General features: G+C 40.7%; 1 protein-coding gene across 11 annotated transcripts in view; it reads left to right on the plus strand.

Annotated features, from left to right (window-relative positions):
• sorcs3a (sortilin related VPS10 domain containing receptor 3a) overlaps positions 1 to 19,287 on the plus strand; it is a 248,206-nt gene that overhangs the window by 154,122 nt on the left and 74,797 nt on the right. For all 11 annotated transcript variants that reach the window (XM_082537937.1, XM_082537940.1, XM_082537942.1 and 8 more), the window contains one exon: positions 19,071 to 19,144. In XM_082537937.1, the coding sequence (XP_082394063.1) occupies positions 19,071 to 19,144 (74 nt within the window). The remainder of the gene's footprint in view (positions 1 to 19,070; positions 19,145 to 19,287) is intronic.

Consider the following 19,287-nt stretch of genomic DNA (forward strand, 5'->3'; position numbering starts at 1 on the left):
GTAAGATTACAAACTTGTATTGAGAATAGTGCTGCAAGTGGGAAGACCATAGAATTACTAACCCCGTACACTGGGACATGTCCAGATTGTCAGGTTTCCATTTGTTTTGCAGTATTTGAGTGAAATCATGCTTCAAAGCTAGCTGCACAACGTGATGGATTAATTTCTTTCTGGTTCACAAGAAACATGGGGGGTACTTCCCAAAGTCTAAATTGCACAAAATCATTGTGCTAGGTGTCAGTCACCAAGCGGCTCAGGCCCGGTGGGCTCCGTGTCCTCGCCAGTTTTTCTAGTTATGTCAGCAGACTTTAGCTGTGGGGGCACACAGACCTTTAGAGATGGGCCTGGACTCCACAGGCTGTATGCCATCAAAAAAAACACTGAACACTAAACCATTCAAACACAAATTGCTTCTACAATTGCTGAAAAGTGGAGGAGATCTGTTTGCTGGTTCTCAGTTTATAAGGCTCTGTGACATTAAGAGGAAAATATTTCACATCTCTGTACTGACTGGCAAAGGAAAAGCAAAACAGTGCTGCTTCCTAACACTAAAAAAATGAAACTTTCAACACATTTGTTAAAATACCAAACTACTGTGACCAGTGTTAAATATCACGGTTGGTAGGAAAAATGGTTTCGGTCCCTTCTAAGGCCCCAGACTACTTTGTTTTATAAGATTTGTCATCATTTTTTAGAAATTACAAGTACTTTATGTTTCAGTTACACTTAATGTTATAGCTCTGGCTTGCAGAACAACTCACTATGTCAAAAATGAACCTGAAATAAACATTTTCCTCCTCCTGCTGATATTCTTAAAATATTTTATCTCAAATGTAATTAGAAAAACCTAGTCACACACCTGCGGCAGGTATGATTCATTATTTCAGAGTGTGGCCCACGACAGAGTGAAGATGTTCACATCGTGTGAGCCATTTGAGGCCCAACAGCAAGATTTGACCCCGGGGCTTCCCAACAGACTCATCCAGCTGTGTGTCCGTGCTGCAAACGCATTTTAAATGTGGAATGTCATTCTTTGTCTTTTTATACATTCCTCCAAAACTAATCAACCTTTCAAAAGTTGTTAGTTTTGGAGGAATGCACCAGTGTTTTGTCTGTCTTATTTCTTCTTTTTGGTTTGTTTTTTCTGTGGATTCTTTACAGTAAAGCACAAAACAGGTGCAGACACATCTGGATCCGCTGTCTGATATGGTCAGGGTTTTATATTTAAGAGCGAGAATCAGCGACACGATCGTGGGAAATAGCAAAATGCTCTGTCAAGTAAAATGGGTACTTTTGTTTAGCTGCTAAGGTTGTGACTGGGAGAAGCTCAGAGGATAACAGCGCTGCTGGGAACAGCTTCTCTTCTCCTCTCTTCCACATACATTTGAATTACACAATGTGCTCTAACGCTTTTTCTTTTGAAGGCTCAAACAAAACTAAAAATATGTCTCCATGCTCACTTCCCAGACAAAGTAGGAATATTCTTCACTACGTGCTCCCGTGGGAAGCCGACAGCCCACCTACAACAAGGAAGAAAGTGGCATAACCGCCTTTCTGAGAGAGCCACGCAGTCCCTTCAGTCCTTCAATATGCAAACATTGTTTGACTTAATCCACCCTAACGATGCAAATTTATGCTGTTAATTATTTCTCGCTGAATCGTATCCTGGCTAAACGTTTTCAGATATGCAACGGGGACATCAGACTCCATAAAGTATTCAGAGGGAGCGAGAGAAGACATTATTCAGGATTACTCTTTTTTTATTTCTTTTTCATTTGCATCACCTCCACAAAATGAATTTGCATTCGCCACATTTTACCACTCCTAATATGGGCAATGTTGTTGTGTGTGTGTGACCATAGATTTGGCTGCTGAAGTGTCCTCTTCGAGATAAGCTCCTTTAGTGCAAACCTTGTCGGATAGGAAATTCTGCACTGAGTCTACAAATGCTGGCTCATTCTCTGCCATTGTAATCCTTTGGCAACTAAATACAATTCCTTATGTAAACCTCTGATATATGACACATGCACACTAAAGGTTAAAAGTTTCATAGAGCAGAAACCGTTCTGCTTGTGATAAAATTATTATTGTGTCAATGTGATTACAGTGAAGAAGACTTTCAAGCAGGCGTCTTTAATTTTCCTTGCAGTTTAATTAAAAATGCAAATTTTCAGTAGGAAAAATGATTCATTCTGATATTTAGTAGCCTTATTTTTTTTGAAACAATAGTAACATATGCCAGAAAAGCTTCTACAACCTTCGACAGTTCGAGTGAGTGGGCCGGTGCATGTGTTTGACGGTGTAGGCAGAGAGAGCCAACGTATCCAGCTTGTTCTGCTATACGTTCTTCACAAGCTGACAGATGTTGTTTTTGGTAGCATCTGTAGTTTAGCAGGTGGCCACAGTGGATGAACTGAGGTTCTGCACCAACACCCAGCACAAGTACTGGAGCATTTATTTGCAGTGTAAATCTCAGCTGAAGATAAATAAGAATTATTTTGAACCACGAATCATGAAAAAGTAACTTGACCCAAATAGAAATTTATTAGGTCGCCTTCATTGTCACATTACTTTTCCTGTCTTACCGATGACTAAAGGCACCATTGTGAGGCTTTGTGGTTTCTGGCTTTTAATTAAAGACCTCTTCAAAACCAGTTAATGCACCCAATGCCTCCAAAACGAAGTAAGCAAGTCTTTGCAGTCTTTTCTTACTCAGTTTCATGAGGATTGCACCTGGGAGGATTTTCAGTTACCAGGTGAGGCCATTCAAAAGGTGACCAGTGGAATAGTTTGCCTTCTAAATGTGTTTGTATGTAATTAGAGTGCAAATAGAACTATTGACTCTCTGTACCAGCCGATATTTTGGAATGCTTTACGATATAAAGTCTTTCCAGATCATTTCAAGTTCCACATAGTCACAGAGCTTTGATAACAAAGCTATGTGTGAAGCTGCAGTTTAGTTTTTCTGTAACATGAAATCTTTGGTTACATGTCGTATCCATGTAGATAAGCAACAGCAGTAGCCATTATCAAACATATGGTGTAACTGCAGTTGTTTGGATCCTTGTTTGCACGTGGCTTATCATTAATGAGAATAGGGCATATACACTGAATTTATAGCTGTGGCGTTAAATGACCACTGATAACAGAACAGAACTCTTCCAAACAAATCCATCACGGCATCTATTCGAACACATCCACTTCTGTGCACCGGGCTTTTGTCTGAAAGGTGGCGTTGAGCCCGAGCCAAAGATGTTGCTCAGCTGCTGCAGTGCATTTCTCAACCCAATGACTCTCCAGATGGCAGGTATCTTTAGTGCTCAGCTCCTTGTCCTGAGCTGCGACAGCTCTGCCGCGCTCCACTGAGCTGCAGCGAGCCCGCCCTCCCTGGGTACTTTTAATGGACTTTAATTTGAAACACATGATCAGGACAATACAGACAGTGCACTTGCTAGCACAATGGAGATAATAGGGGCCCTCTTTATGCATCTGGGGGCAGCAATTCAAACTATAATTATTCCATGTGGGGGGAAAAGACTTCTTGAAGGCCTGGGATGAGGCTAGCTGCTTTACATTAGATACAAATGGTGAGGTGCTGGTTTATGCACATGTCAAGCTGGGCTGTACATGGCAGGCTAAACCTGAAGCCATTCTAAGAATTCTAATGAACTTCAACAACCAATGTAAGCATTAGAGGGGGGGCGGGTTTCTCCAAAAATAAGTTGTTTCAGTTCTCGGTCAGCTAAACAGAATAAAGTCCACGTACACCATTTGATGTCATGCGAGAACACATACGGTACCTGAGTGACTGCCAGGCAGGTGTGCAGCCTGTTCTCATTTGTTATGTAGCTATAAGGCAACACACTGAAGTAATGAGGAATCAGCGAAGAAACCTGCAGGAGGTGGTGCAGTGTGAAAGCGAACACAAAGCCAGAGGGAATCTGTTTGCTAAACCTGACTGGGCACGTATTAGTGTCTGACACTGATAATCATGCAAGATAATATTTTAATTTGTTGAGCAAATGCTGCTAACACGTGGTTGCAAATCACAATGAGTTTGTGCTGTGATCCACTTTTTTTGATCTGTGAAACAGTCGAGTGGAGTCAAATCCATTTGCAAGAATTTCAATCAGGATAAACACCTTTAACCTCAGGAACAAAACAATCTGTCATTTCACATTGAAGCTTTCAGGATAAGTTTAGCTATCAGTGTTGATTTCACTGTTACTTTGGAACGTGTTATTGTAATCACATTACATTTGTCTGCAATGCAGTACTAATCCAACACGTTCACGATATATGGATAGAAACTCAAATGACTGAACATGAGTATTATTTGCTAAGGGTCAAAATTGTGACAGCAAAACATGACAGCGAGGCTCTACATGCATCTGGACAATAAGCACATCTACACAATCAGAGACCTCCAGAGCCAAAGCGATGCTCACACAGAGTGTATACCGTCTCCGGCTTGATTTTCAACAGTTACCTGTTTGCTCGTTCCTACAGCACAATCACTGTCACCACAACCTGTTTCTGTGGGCTGTTGGATGGAGATTTGCATGGATACGTGGGCAGATGAAAAATTTAATGTTATATTGTTAACTTCCCAAACAATGTTGTGGAATAACAAAAAAGTGAAATTACTGTCTTTTATATAAAATCAACCTCAGTGCTGCTCGTCGTGTAATAGAAAGAAATTCTGTCAGATGCAGATGTGATCAAACATTGCCTCGGAACATCGTTTTTGATTACAATAGCCTCCAACTGCCGTTAAAAGCTCTGCAAAACGCTTGTCCAAAAAGGTGTGTTTCCCTCCAGCAGCTAAAACCGCTGCAGAAACTCGTTTGAACCCTGACTGGATTCATAGAGTAACTTGCTCATGTGCAGCACCTGCAATACAAATACAAGAATGAGCCGTAGAAAAAAATCTGGATGATTTTGTCCTTTCATTCTGCCTCTGGCTTTTAATTAGGGCTATAGGCTAACAATTATTATAATTAGCAGTTAATCTGAAGATTATTTTCCTGATTAAATGATAGTTCATTTATTTTTAAGATGCCATAAAGTGGGGGGAAAAAAAACTATTCCCTAATTTTCCAAGGTGACACTTTCAAGTGTTCCACCAACACCCCCAAATATGTTCAGACAGAAAAGCGCAGTACAACAGCAGCTCTGCTTAAGGAAGGACGTTTTTTTTTTCTTGAGCTTCAGAAAAGCATTGACAGGTGTCCTTGTCATTATTAATTACTCATCTGACGATGCAGTGATTATTAAATTGCTGTTAGTAAACTATTCAATCAAAAAACTAGGTTTGCAATTTGAAAAGGAGGTCTTGGTGCACTTTTGTAGAGATACAGTGGCGAGTAGGAAGCATGTTATAGATTGGACCGCTGTGTTTACGGCCTCTCACTCAGAAGAGTCCAGACGGCACATTTGCATAGCCCTTGCCTGTACCTCTCCATATAGGATCATTCCTACTGCTGTATACTTTGCAGGCTCAATAAATTGTGGGGTATAAAACCCGTCCTCATCTTTCCCCCCCATACAGGATATGCCCAGCCGATGTCAACAGTAGCCATTTGATTTAGAGCACTGTACACAGATGCATCAAGAATTTATAGGGGACTTAATTAGGAGTTGTAAAAGTGACTTATAGTAATTGTGTGGGACACAGGGCCCTATAATGTGGCAGTTATCATTTCCATAATTCCAAAGTCTTGATTCTGTTCTCAGAACTTTTATGTCTTGCTAGAACTGTTTGTGCTTTGATCTTAATGCAAAGAGCTTTTCTGGGTGGCAGAATGTTACCGCTGCAATTCTGCAGAGGAAACAGTGCAAATGAAACACGGCAGTAAACCCACGCTTTACTCTCTTACTGCAGTGTGTCACTGAAACGATGTTGAGGCCATCAGGGCAAAAGGCATGACGAAATTGTATCAAACTTGAAGCACAGAGGAATTATACTCTTGAGTGAATTTGCTACATTTTTTTCTGTTTAATTTCTCTATCACAAACTAGTGGAAACTTCATTTTGAGTCATTTTGAAAACTGCAAATTAGGCCAGATGGTGACAACATGCCTGGGAAATCACCATTTTAAAGGTTCAGCCCATCGAATGGCCTTTATCAGTTTTTTTTTTTCGCTCATCCACCATTACTAGGTGGATGAGGAGGTTGTTATTACCTCAATGAGTGGAGGTCGTTTGGCCCGCTGGATGGAAATGGCAATGGCAGTGTTTCCTGGTTAAAATGGCAACACAAATCCATGTTTGGAAGTTAGAGAGGTTGCAGAGACTTATGCCATGGTTATGGTTTATGTATTTGTCATGGAATTATCATGCAAACACAGCTCCATAATCATTTCTGCTCAAGCTGTCACCTTGTCCTGATGACTTCTATGTTGTGCCATGCATTTATGGAGTGACTGTTTGGTCTCTCCAATGTAGAGGTCTGAATATTCCTCGCTGCACTGGACAGAATATACTATGTTGTTTAGTTTGTGTTTGGGAGTGTTGTCCTTGGGATGAACCAGTTTTTGTCTGTGTGGCTGTGTCTGAAGAACACTGGGATTCCATGTTTGGAGAAGACTCTGATCCCATATGTGTCAGGAGTATTGGAGCAGTTGAGACGCATTTTTTCTAAACACAGTGTCACTGTGGGTTTTAAACCCCAAAACACGTAGCACCCAAAATTGGTCCACCTCAAGGATCAGGTGACCCGACACAGAGTAACGTAGTGTACGCTGTTAAGTGCCAGGAGGATTGCCAGGATTCATACATCAGGGAAACCAAACAACCTCTGCCAAAGAGGATGGCACAACACAGAAGAGCTACCTCGTCAGGCCAGGACTCTGCAGTCTGTTTACACCTACAGGCCTAAGGGTACATCTTTTGCCATCTTACAATGCTGTGATTGCAGCCATTCCCCAACTTTCTGTGAATGGTACTCATGGCCATTGATCAGTGGTCTTTGATCAGTGGGTTTTGGTCAGTGGTTGTTGATCAATGGTCATGAGAATTTGCATAATTAAGATTAAGCTACTGACCTCCCAGCCCATTGTTCCTTCAGTGGGCTGGTTTCAGTCATTATGCAAATGTACTGTTTATAAGATTGGGGGAAACTTGCAGTCAGCTGAGAATGAAGATGTCACTTGGATGAGTGACGAAACGTTTCTCCCACAAAACGCTACGTCCAGATGAACAGAATCAACTTTTGGAGATTTACTTACCTGGATGATTGAGCATGCATCAAGACAAATAGCCCATAGGTGTGAATGTGAGTGTGAATGGTTGTCTGGCCTCGTGTGTTAACCCTGCGACAGACTGGCGACCTGTCCAGGGTGTACACCGCCTCTCGGTCTATGACAGCTGGGATAGGCTCCAGCGCCCCCCGCGACCCTGAAAAGGATAAGCTGAAGTGAATGAATGAATGGATGTATTCCTTTCCCTTGAATGTGTTGGGCCAGCTGAGCCTTGCCCACTAGCTTGGAAACTCAAAAATAGGGGAGGCCACGAGTGTTTTGAGTTCTTATTGATCTTATTCCAGAGTGCTTTAGAGTTCTATAGTCAAATGTACCTGTCTTATCCTTTTGCTTAGAAGTTGGTTTTATGCTCGCCATAGAATGAACTCTGCTCCGTGTCTCCTGACTCTGGATCCAAGGAGCAAACTCTTTGAAAGACGTCTGCTTTGTCTGCATCTTGGGTTAAAGTGGAGGTGGTTTCTGCAGTCCGCTAGTTTTCTTGAATCACTTTCATCCTCTCAGATCAATAGAAGGGTGTTCCTGCCAAGGCGAGGAAATATGTCCGTGTAGGTTAAAAAATAGCATTTTGCTTTTAGTCATTCCTAAGCTCTGCATTTAAGGCTCTGACTGGTTCAAATGTTTCCAAGCATTTCAAATACTGTCAGTGAGAGTAACCAAAAGATAAGATATGTGGGCAGTGATTCACATCTCAGAGTATGGCTCACCACCATAACAATTTGTTTGAGTAGATTTTGAACAATCCTCTGGGGATACGTCTTAAATTCAACAATACACAATCTTTTTGTGAAACTGCTGTCTTACCACAGATTTGCCCCCATGAAAACAGTTGATAGTGAGGTCTGGTGATTGTCTGCGATTGCCTTGGGTCTGGAAAAGTTCTTTTTATGCTATAAACAAGCGTTATTCTTTTCCTTTTTTTATCAACATGGAGGCCAAAATCTTAGACAATAGCGACCCTGCCACAACCTCTCTGATGTTCATCAGATTGCATCTGTTGCTTTGAAAAACTACATAAACAGACTGAAGAACTGGAGAATCCGAGAACTAGGAGAGCAATCCTAGACATATCTATCCACTTTTACTTCCCATTGCCTCAAGCAAAATCCATAATGTCTTATTTAGTGGGTGGGAGTCTCATAATGGTTGGAAATCCAGTCAGAATGGGCTGTTGCAGGGGTCAAAAACAGCCTACACAGACCTCCTATCTCTAATTGGCTGGTGTTAGACATTTTATCCTATGCTCTGAGGATAATGGTTTGCCTCATGTTGTGCCTTTTTTTTCACTGCAGGCTTTTTTCCCCCAACAGTTCACAGTGAGAGTTAAAGAAAGCTGTGATCATGATCTCAGCTGTTTCTTTCTATGACATATACTGGACTCGTTGGCAGCCCCACAGCTAACGAGTAGTTTGTGTTAGTTTGCAGCATGAAACACATGTCGTTGTGTCTGCGTGGGGTTTCCTCAGCATCACTCGTTTTGTAATTGATTTCCATGGCAGACAGCTACTCCAGAGTGGTCATGTATCTTTTATTTGAATTCATATTTAATTTTGAGCAAAGTGCACTTGCACTAGGCTTTAAAAAGCAAATGCAATAATTTACATTTTTACCAAGCCTTACCACCAACTCTCAAAAAACAGTAAGAAAAGGAAGTAATAAAAAAGCTTCATGAAATGTATTTTACAGTGCTTTATGGGTAATCTCTCTTGTGAGAAACCAGAGTTTGAATCTATTCATTTCTCATTTAGGTTCCATCTGTGTTTGATTTAACTCACTTCCCAGTCTCGATTTGTTTCCTGTAAAGCACGAAGCCTCGAGGAGGAGAAAATAAACAAAAAAACAAAAGCACGAATCAACACAGAAACTTTAAGATTTATTCCCTCCAATGTGAAACCCAATAACCCAACGGAACTGCTGAGCTAAACGTCGTGAAACAAAACCTGTTTTATATGCCCGCACGTCCAAAGCACACTTGAACTGGTTTGATGGCTAAATCTGATAAAACCAGTGCTGCCTGGAATGAATTTCTTATGAGACTTGAACTTGGGGACCTTTACTGTGATCTAATCCACAGACCGATACTATGATAGACCTTATGTGTAAACAGACTTGAGTCTGTTTCCCTGTATCTCATTTAACACGAATTATTGCTACGATCAGAATATTTGAACCCGTGCAGGTCACAGGATGATTGAGTTTGAGGCACCTGACCAGTGGAAGGATCGTACTGCATCCTGAAGATTTGCATATTTTGTAGATTGTTTACAAAACCAAACGCACACGTACTGGGATTGGCATTCGGACTGGGTCTGTATTCTTTATTTTTATTCCTAATTCTTGCACTAATTCCAGTTATAATTATTATTTTTTTGGATTTAAAGTTATTTTTTGGTGCACCTTCAAGCTTCACTGCCATTTCCTTCCTTTAACTTTAACTTTGAGATGTTTTTAGCTTTGTTATTACAGTCGCTCGGCTTTGTTAATCACTTTGAGATTATAAAAATGCTATAAAAAGGTGTTAAACTGAAACCTGAATTGTAGATTATTTAAATTTAAATATCAACATCTTCTGGACTGTCATGTCATGTTATGGCCAGTTGCGCTTGTTTTGATTGATTGGATGCTGGATTCCTTCCAGGGTGTCAAAGCATTGATCTTTAAATGTGATTATCATTTTTGTGTAAAAGTTGTAGGGAGTGTTCAGTGGTGAGTGAAGGTTTTGTCGGTGAGACCAAAACACTCCACTGTTCACGGTGCAGGATGTGGCGGCGGACGCTGTCATGCTGGATGTTCTCCCTCAGATGGTTCAGCACGTCACAGTACAACTCGTTTGATGGACTGGCCTTGGACGATACGTTCATGGTGAAAAACCCTACAAGTGTTTGAAGTTGCTGGTGAAATTGGTAAGAACAGGACTTCCACTAAGCTAGGGAGCTGCCAGAGAAGGCGACATTGAAATCTCGAAATTTGAACCAGGTTCAATGATTTTTAAAAGTGGAACCAGATGCAGGATCAGGTCAGACATGAACACATAAAAAAGACATGTAGAAATACTTCTAGAAAAGACCATTAGGATTATGAGGGATGTTGAAATGTAGTGCTGTGTGGTATACGAGAGGCAGTGCTGTCGAATGATCTTTGTGCTTCTTGTTTTGCTTTATACTCAAGCTTCGGCAGTATATGTGCATGCATCACTACTTCGGGTTATTTTTGAAAATGGCGATTCTACTTCACTGCTTGATTTTAAAACTTTATTTTAACCTAAAGTTTAAAAAAATTGTTGAAACTTTAATACTAAATATTCCTCTACAAACCACATCAGCTTTGAGTAAAAGGAAAAAATCTCTTCAGCATTTTGTCCGTCTTAACTTTAATGACAACAGAATATGAGCTGCATGGAGGTTTAAAGCTAATACTCCATCTTATCCCTTAATGACCTGACTATGCTCCAAAGAGATATTTGCCTCGTCAGGATTTATTTGAGCTTTCTTAGACTTTGGGTGACCCTTGAAGTGTCGGTTTGGTCAAGCACAGGTGAGGATTAAGGGAAAGTCCATGGTAGTCAGCACTTCTTCATCTTCTTTGGTTCTCAAGCACCTCTTCAAAGCTTTGAGCTTCGAGACGACGCTGGAATATTCCTTACACGTGTCTTGTGTTCCTCCTGTTACTCCCACAAATCACAAAAAACTTGGATTCTTCAGACAATGACCATATTTTACTTCTCCCGTGAAACGCTGGTATATCTTAGCACACTCAAAGCGTTTGGCCTTGTTTCACCTTTTGAGTAATGGTTTCGAGATGCCACTAGTCCTCTGAGAGCACTGCTACACACCATGCTTCTGAGAGGACTTTTGCTGACTGGATTCTCTCGTATTTAGCAGATTCTGCATCTGCATGTTGGAGTTGTTTCCTGTCGTACAATGAGCAATGCTTGATTTATTGATCTCCTGATCTCAGCTTTGGTGTGCCTGATTTTGTTTTCTATTCAGCTAATCCAGTTTCCACAAAGTGTTTCCCCCCCTTCATTCCTGCTGTGATTTGGCACTGAGAAAACACCTCTTACCTTTCAATAACTGCAGACACCCACTATCATGAAGCTACTTGGTAAACAATATCTTTCATTCCAACAGCAGCTGCAGTTGTTGACAGTGCTGCTGTTATTTTGTGACGTTGTCACTGTTGTTTCCACAATTGCAGGTTATTTATTCATTTTTGTAGGTCTTTTCCTAAACATTTGAGCTGCTCTAAAAGGGAATTTCTCCTGTGGGGATCACTAATGTTGGACGCTTAAGGCACTCCTATATTGCTATTACTATAGCAACAGTCAGCTGTGACCGGCAGATGAGATGGCCCCGCCCCTCCCTGAGCCTGGTTCTCTTGGAGGTTTCTTCCTGTTAAAAGGGAGTTTTTCCTTCCCACTGTCATCAAAGTGCTCATAGGGGTCATATGATTGTTGGAGTTTTCTCTACAATATAAAGCGCCTTGTTGTGATTTGGCGCTGTATAAATAAATTGAATTATACATTTTGGGTGGGAAAAATGAGGTTTGGCTTTATATTTGTGTGTGTGTATATATATATATATATATATATATATATATATATATATATATATATATATATATATATTCTCAAAAATATCAATTCATCTTTTTTTATTTTACATTATCTACTTCTCTGAGTGCTGTTGCTCTCACGTGTACATCTAGGTCCGAAACGGAACAATAGATAAGACGGTGAACTTCTATTCTTTGACAAAAGCTGAACCAGTTTGACCCAAATTAAACTTTTGAAGCTAATTTATAAAATCGCAATTACTGGACAATTCGGTGTCAATTGTCCACTTGCAATTGGACAACTGACACTCAATCAACCGTCATCTGAACATTACCTGCAACCTAATGCAGAGCTCGAGACACGATGAATGTTTTCTAAACCTCGGATCATCATGAATAGACGAGTTTTAACTAACATGCTCACTGCAATTCCTCAATCACCATTTAAGCTCTGTCCTTCGTTGGTGACTTTTCTTGCCGACTCCATTGGTGGCGTGGCAGCCGGCCGGCCACTCTTTTGATTTATTGAACTGAGTGGGAAGCTGTGAAGCTTACTTTGTGACAGCTCAGAACCTTTAAAATTTAAGATGTCATTGAACTGATGAATGGAGAGAGGATAGGCTGTGCCTGCCCACTGCCATCATATGTCACTGTCCAAAGTGATGAGGGACCCTGCCTGTCGCCCTGTTACACCGACCAAAAGCCTCCAGTGGGGAATCTTTCTTTACTGAGCTTGAATGAATCAGAAATCAAATTTTCTGCAGAATATGTGCCTATGGGTGCTGTACTTTATTAGACTCTGTGCAACTTCATAAAGGCTTGGACAAATGTTTGCCTGCAGTTAATAAGAGATCCATGCCTTAAAAACACATGGGACACTACGATGAATGCATTGGTCTCCTTTATATTTTTATGAATGTCTCTCAAAAATATGGAGTCCAAGTGCTGATTGTAGGACAGAATAAACCTACAGTTTAAGAGGTTAAACATGTAAAGTCTTGTGATCAATAATTCATAATTGAAAAACAGCAAAGCACACTGCTTTGTTTAAATAACAAAAAACCTTTAATAAATAGTGGAAGTGCTCATCACTATCAACCAGTGTTGGGACTAACGCGTTATTAAGTAACGCGTTACAGTAACTACGTTATTATTGTGGTAACGAGCACGGTAACTAGTTATTATGCCAAAATCAGGAACGCGTTACTCGTTACTGGGATTTAGATAGGGTCGTTACTCGTTACTTCGTGTGGTGGCTATCGCGGAGCTTCCACAGATTCAGTAACATTAGCAAGTGGTGGAAGCCAGCAGGTGGATGAAGGAAAAGGGACGCAGGAGGAGAGACCCGAGGCGGCCGCCGGTCCAAGTGTGAACTGAACTTCAGGTAAGAAGTTATGACCTGCAGTCTCTCTGGGTCAGATATAAACCAAGTTTAGGTGGAGTTTATTTTCGTTATTCTGACTTTTTCCGTACTGCGTGCTAGCTAGCATGACGGAGTTTCTATACAGCTGGGTGGGTGCTATGAAGTTAATGATGTTTAACTTTATTTTGTTCATAAGTTATTAGAGTTGCCAGCCGTCCCGTCTGGTATTCAGAGAAAATATTACGCGTTTCTTATTGAGGTGAAAAGGAACAGTTTGTCCCGTAATTCAGCTACAATGAAAAAGGCACAAAGCTGGAGTTACTCTGTGTCTTTGCTGCACAGCTGCCTCTTCTCTCATTCTCCCCCCTCCCTCTCCTGTTTCTACTTCAATCATGAAAACTGATCAATGATCAGCTGATCGTCTTTTCTCTCTTGTGTGTTTATCGCCCACTTTGCGCCGAAAGAGGAAACCAAAGGATGTCGCGCTAAACAACAGCAGCACGTTTAAGCTTGATCAGCTGTTGTTAGAATTTATTTAATATTAATTTCTAGTATCAGCTGATGTTTGCTGGAGCCACAGCTGTAAACCTGCTGGTCATGATATGGTTTGGTTATCTGGTGAGAGGGAAACATGAAGATGAAACCAGGAGATGTCCTTACTGAATCATCAGAGCTGTGATGGAGAAACAGGTTTACCTTTTAGGTGACATGAATGAGTTGAAGTTATGAACTGTTTCTGAGAGACAAATAACACCAGGATCCTTTTCTAAGTAGCTGACAGCTGGTAACTGTGCAGGGGCGGGTCTAGCAAAGTGTTGCCAGGGGGGCAGGTAGGGCATTAACAGGGAGAGGGGGGCACAAAGAAATACTTTTCTTTCTTATTCTCATTTAAAATGTCTAGCTTTTAAAAAATAATTATCTGAATCTTACAACAAACGATTGATAGATTGATGCATATATACCATCAAAACAGTGTACATCACTGTCACAACAGTGTTTGTTTTCATTCAAAGGCTTTATGATTTTTCCTATAATGGTGGGCCAGTCTCTAGTCAAAATGCCCGGGATGATTTTTTTGTCCCAGTCCAGCTCTGTATGCAGCTCATCTGCAGTCTGGTGTTGCCTACATCTTCCTATTCGGAAGGGAGAATTTCCGAGTTCTGAGTACAATCGAAAGCACCACGACTGCAGTTTTTGTGTTGGATGTAAAAGGCGCAGATGACACTGTGACGTTGGCTAGAATCATGGCAGCGGTCAATGACGGTCCAGGCGTGGGATTTCTCTCGTGGAAATATGCACATTATCTTTTTCTTTCTATTGGTAGGTGGCACAGTGCACTGTGGCAAGTAAGCAAGCTAGAAGATTGGCAAAGTTATGGAAGCAACACATTAACAAGAGAATTCTGAGTAAAACCAAAGTTACTTTCCCTAGTAACTAGTTACTTTGAAAGTAACGAGTAACTTGAAGTAACTGAGTTACTTTTGAGAGAAGTAACTAGTAATGTAACTAAGTTACTATTTTAAAGTAACTTACCCAACACTGCTATCAACACACAGGCTTCACCGGAGCACATAAAACAACAGACAGAAAAGAGAAAACTGATAAGGGCTCGTCAAGGCTGCTGCCAGCTGCCAATGATTATTTTCTCAGGTGTGGTTAGGAACAGGTTTGTACACAATTGTGCTGTGATGCATTTCTAGGATGAGCACCCGCAAATTAACAACAGAATATCCCACATAACCATACAAACCTGCTTGTAAAAGAAAAATATTTACAGGTAAAGTGTGAAACAGCTAAACTAATGGTCCACAGCTTTAAGATCAGACATGTTATTTAGAATAGAATAGAATCGAATTCAACTTTATTGTCATTGCACATGCAAAGGTACAGGGCAACGAAATGCAGTTTTTACTGCAGTTCCTCCCATCTTCAGATATTTCTATGATTTGTATGCTTTCAATGAGTCTGGGTTATGCATGGGGTATGTATGGCATTTGTGTGCTCAGCTTTTCTCTCAGTTAGTTGTATATTTTGTATATTTTTTAGGAATATAGGTATTGTGTATGTACTACAGGAGTTGTATCGTGTTGAAATATTTGTTTTCATTCTTGAAAATATGTTTGTTGCATCGTGTCAGAGAAACTTTGACAAAGGAGGTGATAAAACAATGAACCTTGGATAGATAGGTAATAGATTTAATCAGTACAAAACTTTACTTTGTAGTATGATTATCCATCTGTCCATCCGTCCACTCGCAGTGACCTCTATCCCAAATATGAATGACAAACAGTTACAGAGATTTCAGTTTGAGTTCAATTTAATCACAACATCAACGTCCAGTATAACCAGACTCAGGGATGGGCAGCCATCTGCTGCGACTGACTGGGGATGAGGCAAGGAAGACAGGACAAAAGACACACTGTGGAAGAGAGATTAATAACTACTGATGGACTGCAAACATACTGATAGTGAAAAGAGGTGAGTGAAGGAAACACTGTAAATAGAATAGAGACTAATGAAGCAACACGCTAGGCCAGAGGCTGCAGTTTAGGAAAGGCCTCATTGAGGATCAGCATTGGCTCTTGGGCCCTGCCCACCTGCCACTCCACCACTCATGAGCAGAGTACTCAGTGAGCGGTTTTCAATGTATTTCAAATGAAGTCTGATGATGCTGCAGGAGAGGAGATCAGAAGTTAACCGTAGACAGTGAGATGGATGCATTTGATGCTGAAGGCTTGTAATGAGCAGCGACAGCTGAGTGTAGAAGCGGAACGTGAGAAACCGGTGCATAATTTAGATAAAATTGATGCAGATGTGATAAGGTTTACAGTAAGCATTTTAATTTTCAATGTTCGTGCATGCGTGAGAGAAAAGTCCAGTGGTTGATTGACAGATGGATTAGTACAGCATCTTCAGTAATGTGGACACTGTACCAGTAATGTTGTTGTTAAGAAACAACTGACATGAAGGCAAAGCTATTTATTGACTTGGCGATCTACGTTTCTACCATCATTTAAAGCAACTGTGGGTAATGGTTGAAAGAATAATACATATGTATGTATATATATGTATATATTGTACTATTCTTAGTTAGCGTATTGTCTGTCTTGTCTTAATGTTGGTTTAAAATGGAGCACTGTAACAAAAAATAATTTCCCCCAGGGATCAATAAAGTATTCTGATTCTGATTCTGATTCTGAATAAGATTAGTATGCAAAAAGAGCAACATGTTTTAGTTAATCCGAATTTTTACAAGTTGATGGCCAGTATTTGAAGTCAGCGTATAATGCAGCTGCATTTAGTATAAATGGGAAAATACATTTGCCTGTTCATAAACTATTTGAAGATATCCAATGTCCATTCAGATGATGCTGAAATTTTGTAACTTTCTCTTTAAAACAGCTGCAGCAATGAAAAATCCATTACCGTTTATTACCAAACCTATCTTCAGTGTTAAATGTTAAATTTATAAAATAGAGAATCTTCTTTGTACAATCTTTGGCTCTAATGTGCCTGGACATTTATAGTTTGTATTTAATGAGATAATGCCAATATCATTTAAACCACAAATTTGTAATGGAAAAAATAACATTCTCAGTCAAAATCATCAAAATAAGAAAACATCAGAGGTTTCAGGGTGACATCAGCCATTTATATGAACTAATTACTCAGAAGTTTTCAAAACAAGTAAAAGAAAAAAGAAGAAAACAATGAAAGAATAAGATTGTGGATACAAGCAGAGATGGGCTTCCACTCCTGTGAAGGCTGGCAGCTGACGTCAGCCTCACTATATCTGAGAACAGTGCTCTGATGAAAATGCTAAGTTGAAAAACTAAGAGCCAAGTGTGTTTATTAAAAGTCTTTTAATTTTTGCAAAGCAGTGTGTCGGCATTGTTTCTATTTCTTGCTCATAGTGTGTGTCCTTGGATGCACGTGTTTTAATATCTGCATTTGTAAAGTGGTGCTCCCCAGCTAACTCGTTTGCATTTATTCTGTTCGTGAAGAGGCAAATAAGTGAAATCCAATGAATCACACCAACTTTAAATTAGATGATGAAGGTAGCCTGCCTACCTGGTGACATAGAGCTTCCCCTGCAATGCTGACAAAATACATTTGCAGCAGGTGACAAATGTGTATATTTTTTATCAGAGTAAGTACAGATTTGCTGTGATAAAAGACAACAAGTGGGAACATTAGCATAGCCCTCAAATGGGGCTACCGACTCACAGAGCTGCATGAAAATAATAATGCACAGGCCCAGCAAGGGTGCTGTTTCTACAACATCAATCAATAGAGACTTGGAAAATGCACCAGGGTTATTAATCGTTTGCTCGAGCACAAGAAAATGTAATTAGTACATTAAAATTGGGCCACTGACTCCATGCTATGATCCTGTATGCCAGCTGAGCTATATATCATTCCATGCATTTGTGGAAATTCCAATGACAGATGGAAGGGTTTGGAGAAAAGTTTGTATGTCCAACATTGATTTTTAGGACTAAAACCTCCCAAAGACCTTCAAGTACTTACTCATCAAGCTGAAGTTGGCCACATTATATACATTATTATATTAAAAAATTCCCCTTTCACTCCTGTGGCTGGTCTTTATCCTTCAAGCTCAGGTCTTCTACCAGAGGCCTGAGAGCGTGAGGGTCCTACACAGTATTGTTGCTGTTCCTAGGACTGTGCCCTTCTGGACAGAGATCTCAGATGTCTGAGATCTAGGAGGCAGAGGTCTACCACACCAGGCATGACCCCAGGGAAGGCCCCAGGTGCAGGCTGTGTAAAGATGCCCCTGAGATAATCCAGCACATAACAGCAGGGTGCAAGATACTAGAAGGCAGGGCATACATGGAACGCCTGTGCCGAGTATAATACAGATGTTGCTGGAAGTCAAAATCGTTGACCCCCCCTTAGGATGGTCAAGATTGACCGAGCTAAGATCCTGTGGGAATTCCAGATAGTAGTGGTTGAGAAGGAGAGGAAGAAGGCTGTAGTGATAGATGTAGCTATACTGAATGAACATGGAACACGACAAGCTCAGGCTGAGAGAAGAACTCGAAAAGATGTGGAGGGTGAAGGTAACAGCCGTCCCAGTGGAAATCGCAGCATTCAATGAAGTGACTCCAAAGATAGGAACAACATCCGAGACCTCTGCCCAGAAGAGCTAAGATACTGTGCAGGTCCATCAAGCTTCCAGGCTTCTGGGAGAGGACCTGAGCTTGAAAGACAAATACTGCCTGCAGAGGCAAGAGGCAAGGCAAGGCAAGGCAAGGCAAATTTATTTGTATAGCACAATTCAACAACAAGGTGATTCAAAGTGCTTTACAGAGACATTAGAAACAAAAGCAAATAAAAAGCATGATTTAAAATTGATTAAAACAAACAAACAAACAAACTAACTAAACACACACATTTCACACCTGTTCGCGCGATCTGAACCCTTATCGTAAGGGGAGCTACCAGTCCTTCTGTGGACGAGCTACTTTCTATTTTAAATTCCCTGAATTTAAAATACTCTCTAGACCCAGTCTAGACCCAGTTGGGGAGCTACCCAGAGCTCTAATCCCAGGGGAATTATATGTGTGTGTTATTTGCATAAATGCTTCATTTTCAGATCTATACCTCTTATTAGTAACACGAGAAGGGAATAGAGAGGCCTCGGTCTGTGATAAAGTGCTAGCTTGAATGGTTGGTCATTGATGATGATAGCATTTCAGTGGTATGGCAGCCCATCTACCGATAATGCCCCAGGCTAACCTCTACCCTGAAATTTACCAGTCGTGTCTAAAAAGCACTCATCATCTCTTGTGATTAGATTCCAGATGAATGGAGAAACATGTTCATCTTGCTAAAAGACTTGTTTCCCCCCCTTTCTCTCATATCTCTGCAGCTGTACAGCTCGGTAGACTTCGGAAGAAAATGGCAGCTCATCCACGAACACGTCACGCCAAACAGATTCTACTGGTGAGTCACTCATTCTCACATCTCCACTTTTCCCCCTTTTTATTCTGCTCCATTCCTCTTCCCCAAAGTTTTGTTTGCTCAGGAATGCAGAAAGTGTTGCTCGTGTTCGGGGCGACTGAGCAAGTGATATTGATGGCTTAGAA

Source organism: Aulonocara stuartgranti, assembly GCF_965226115.1.
Source record: "Aulonocara stuartgranti genome assembly, chromosome: 6".
Classification (NCBI taxonomy): domain Eukaryota; kingdom Metazoa; phylum Chordata; class Actinopteri; order Cichliformes; family Cichlidae; genus Aulonocara; species Aulonocara stuartgranti.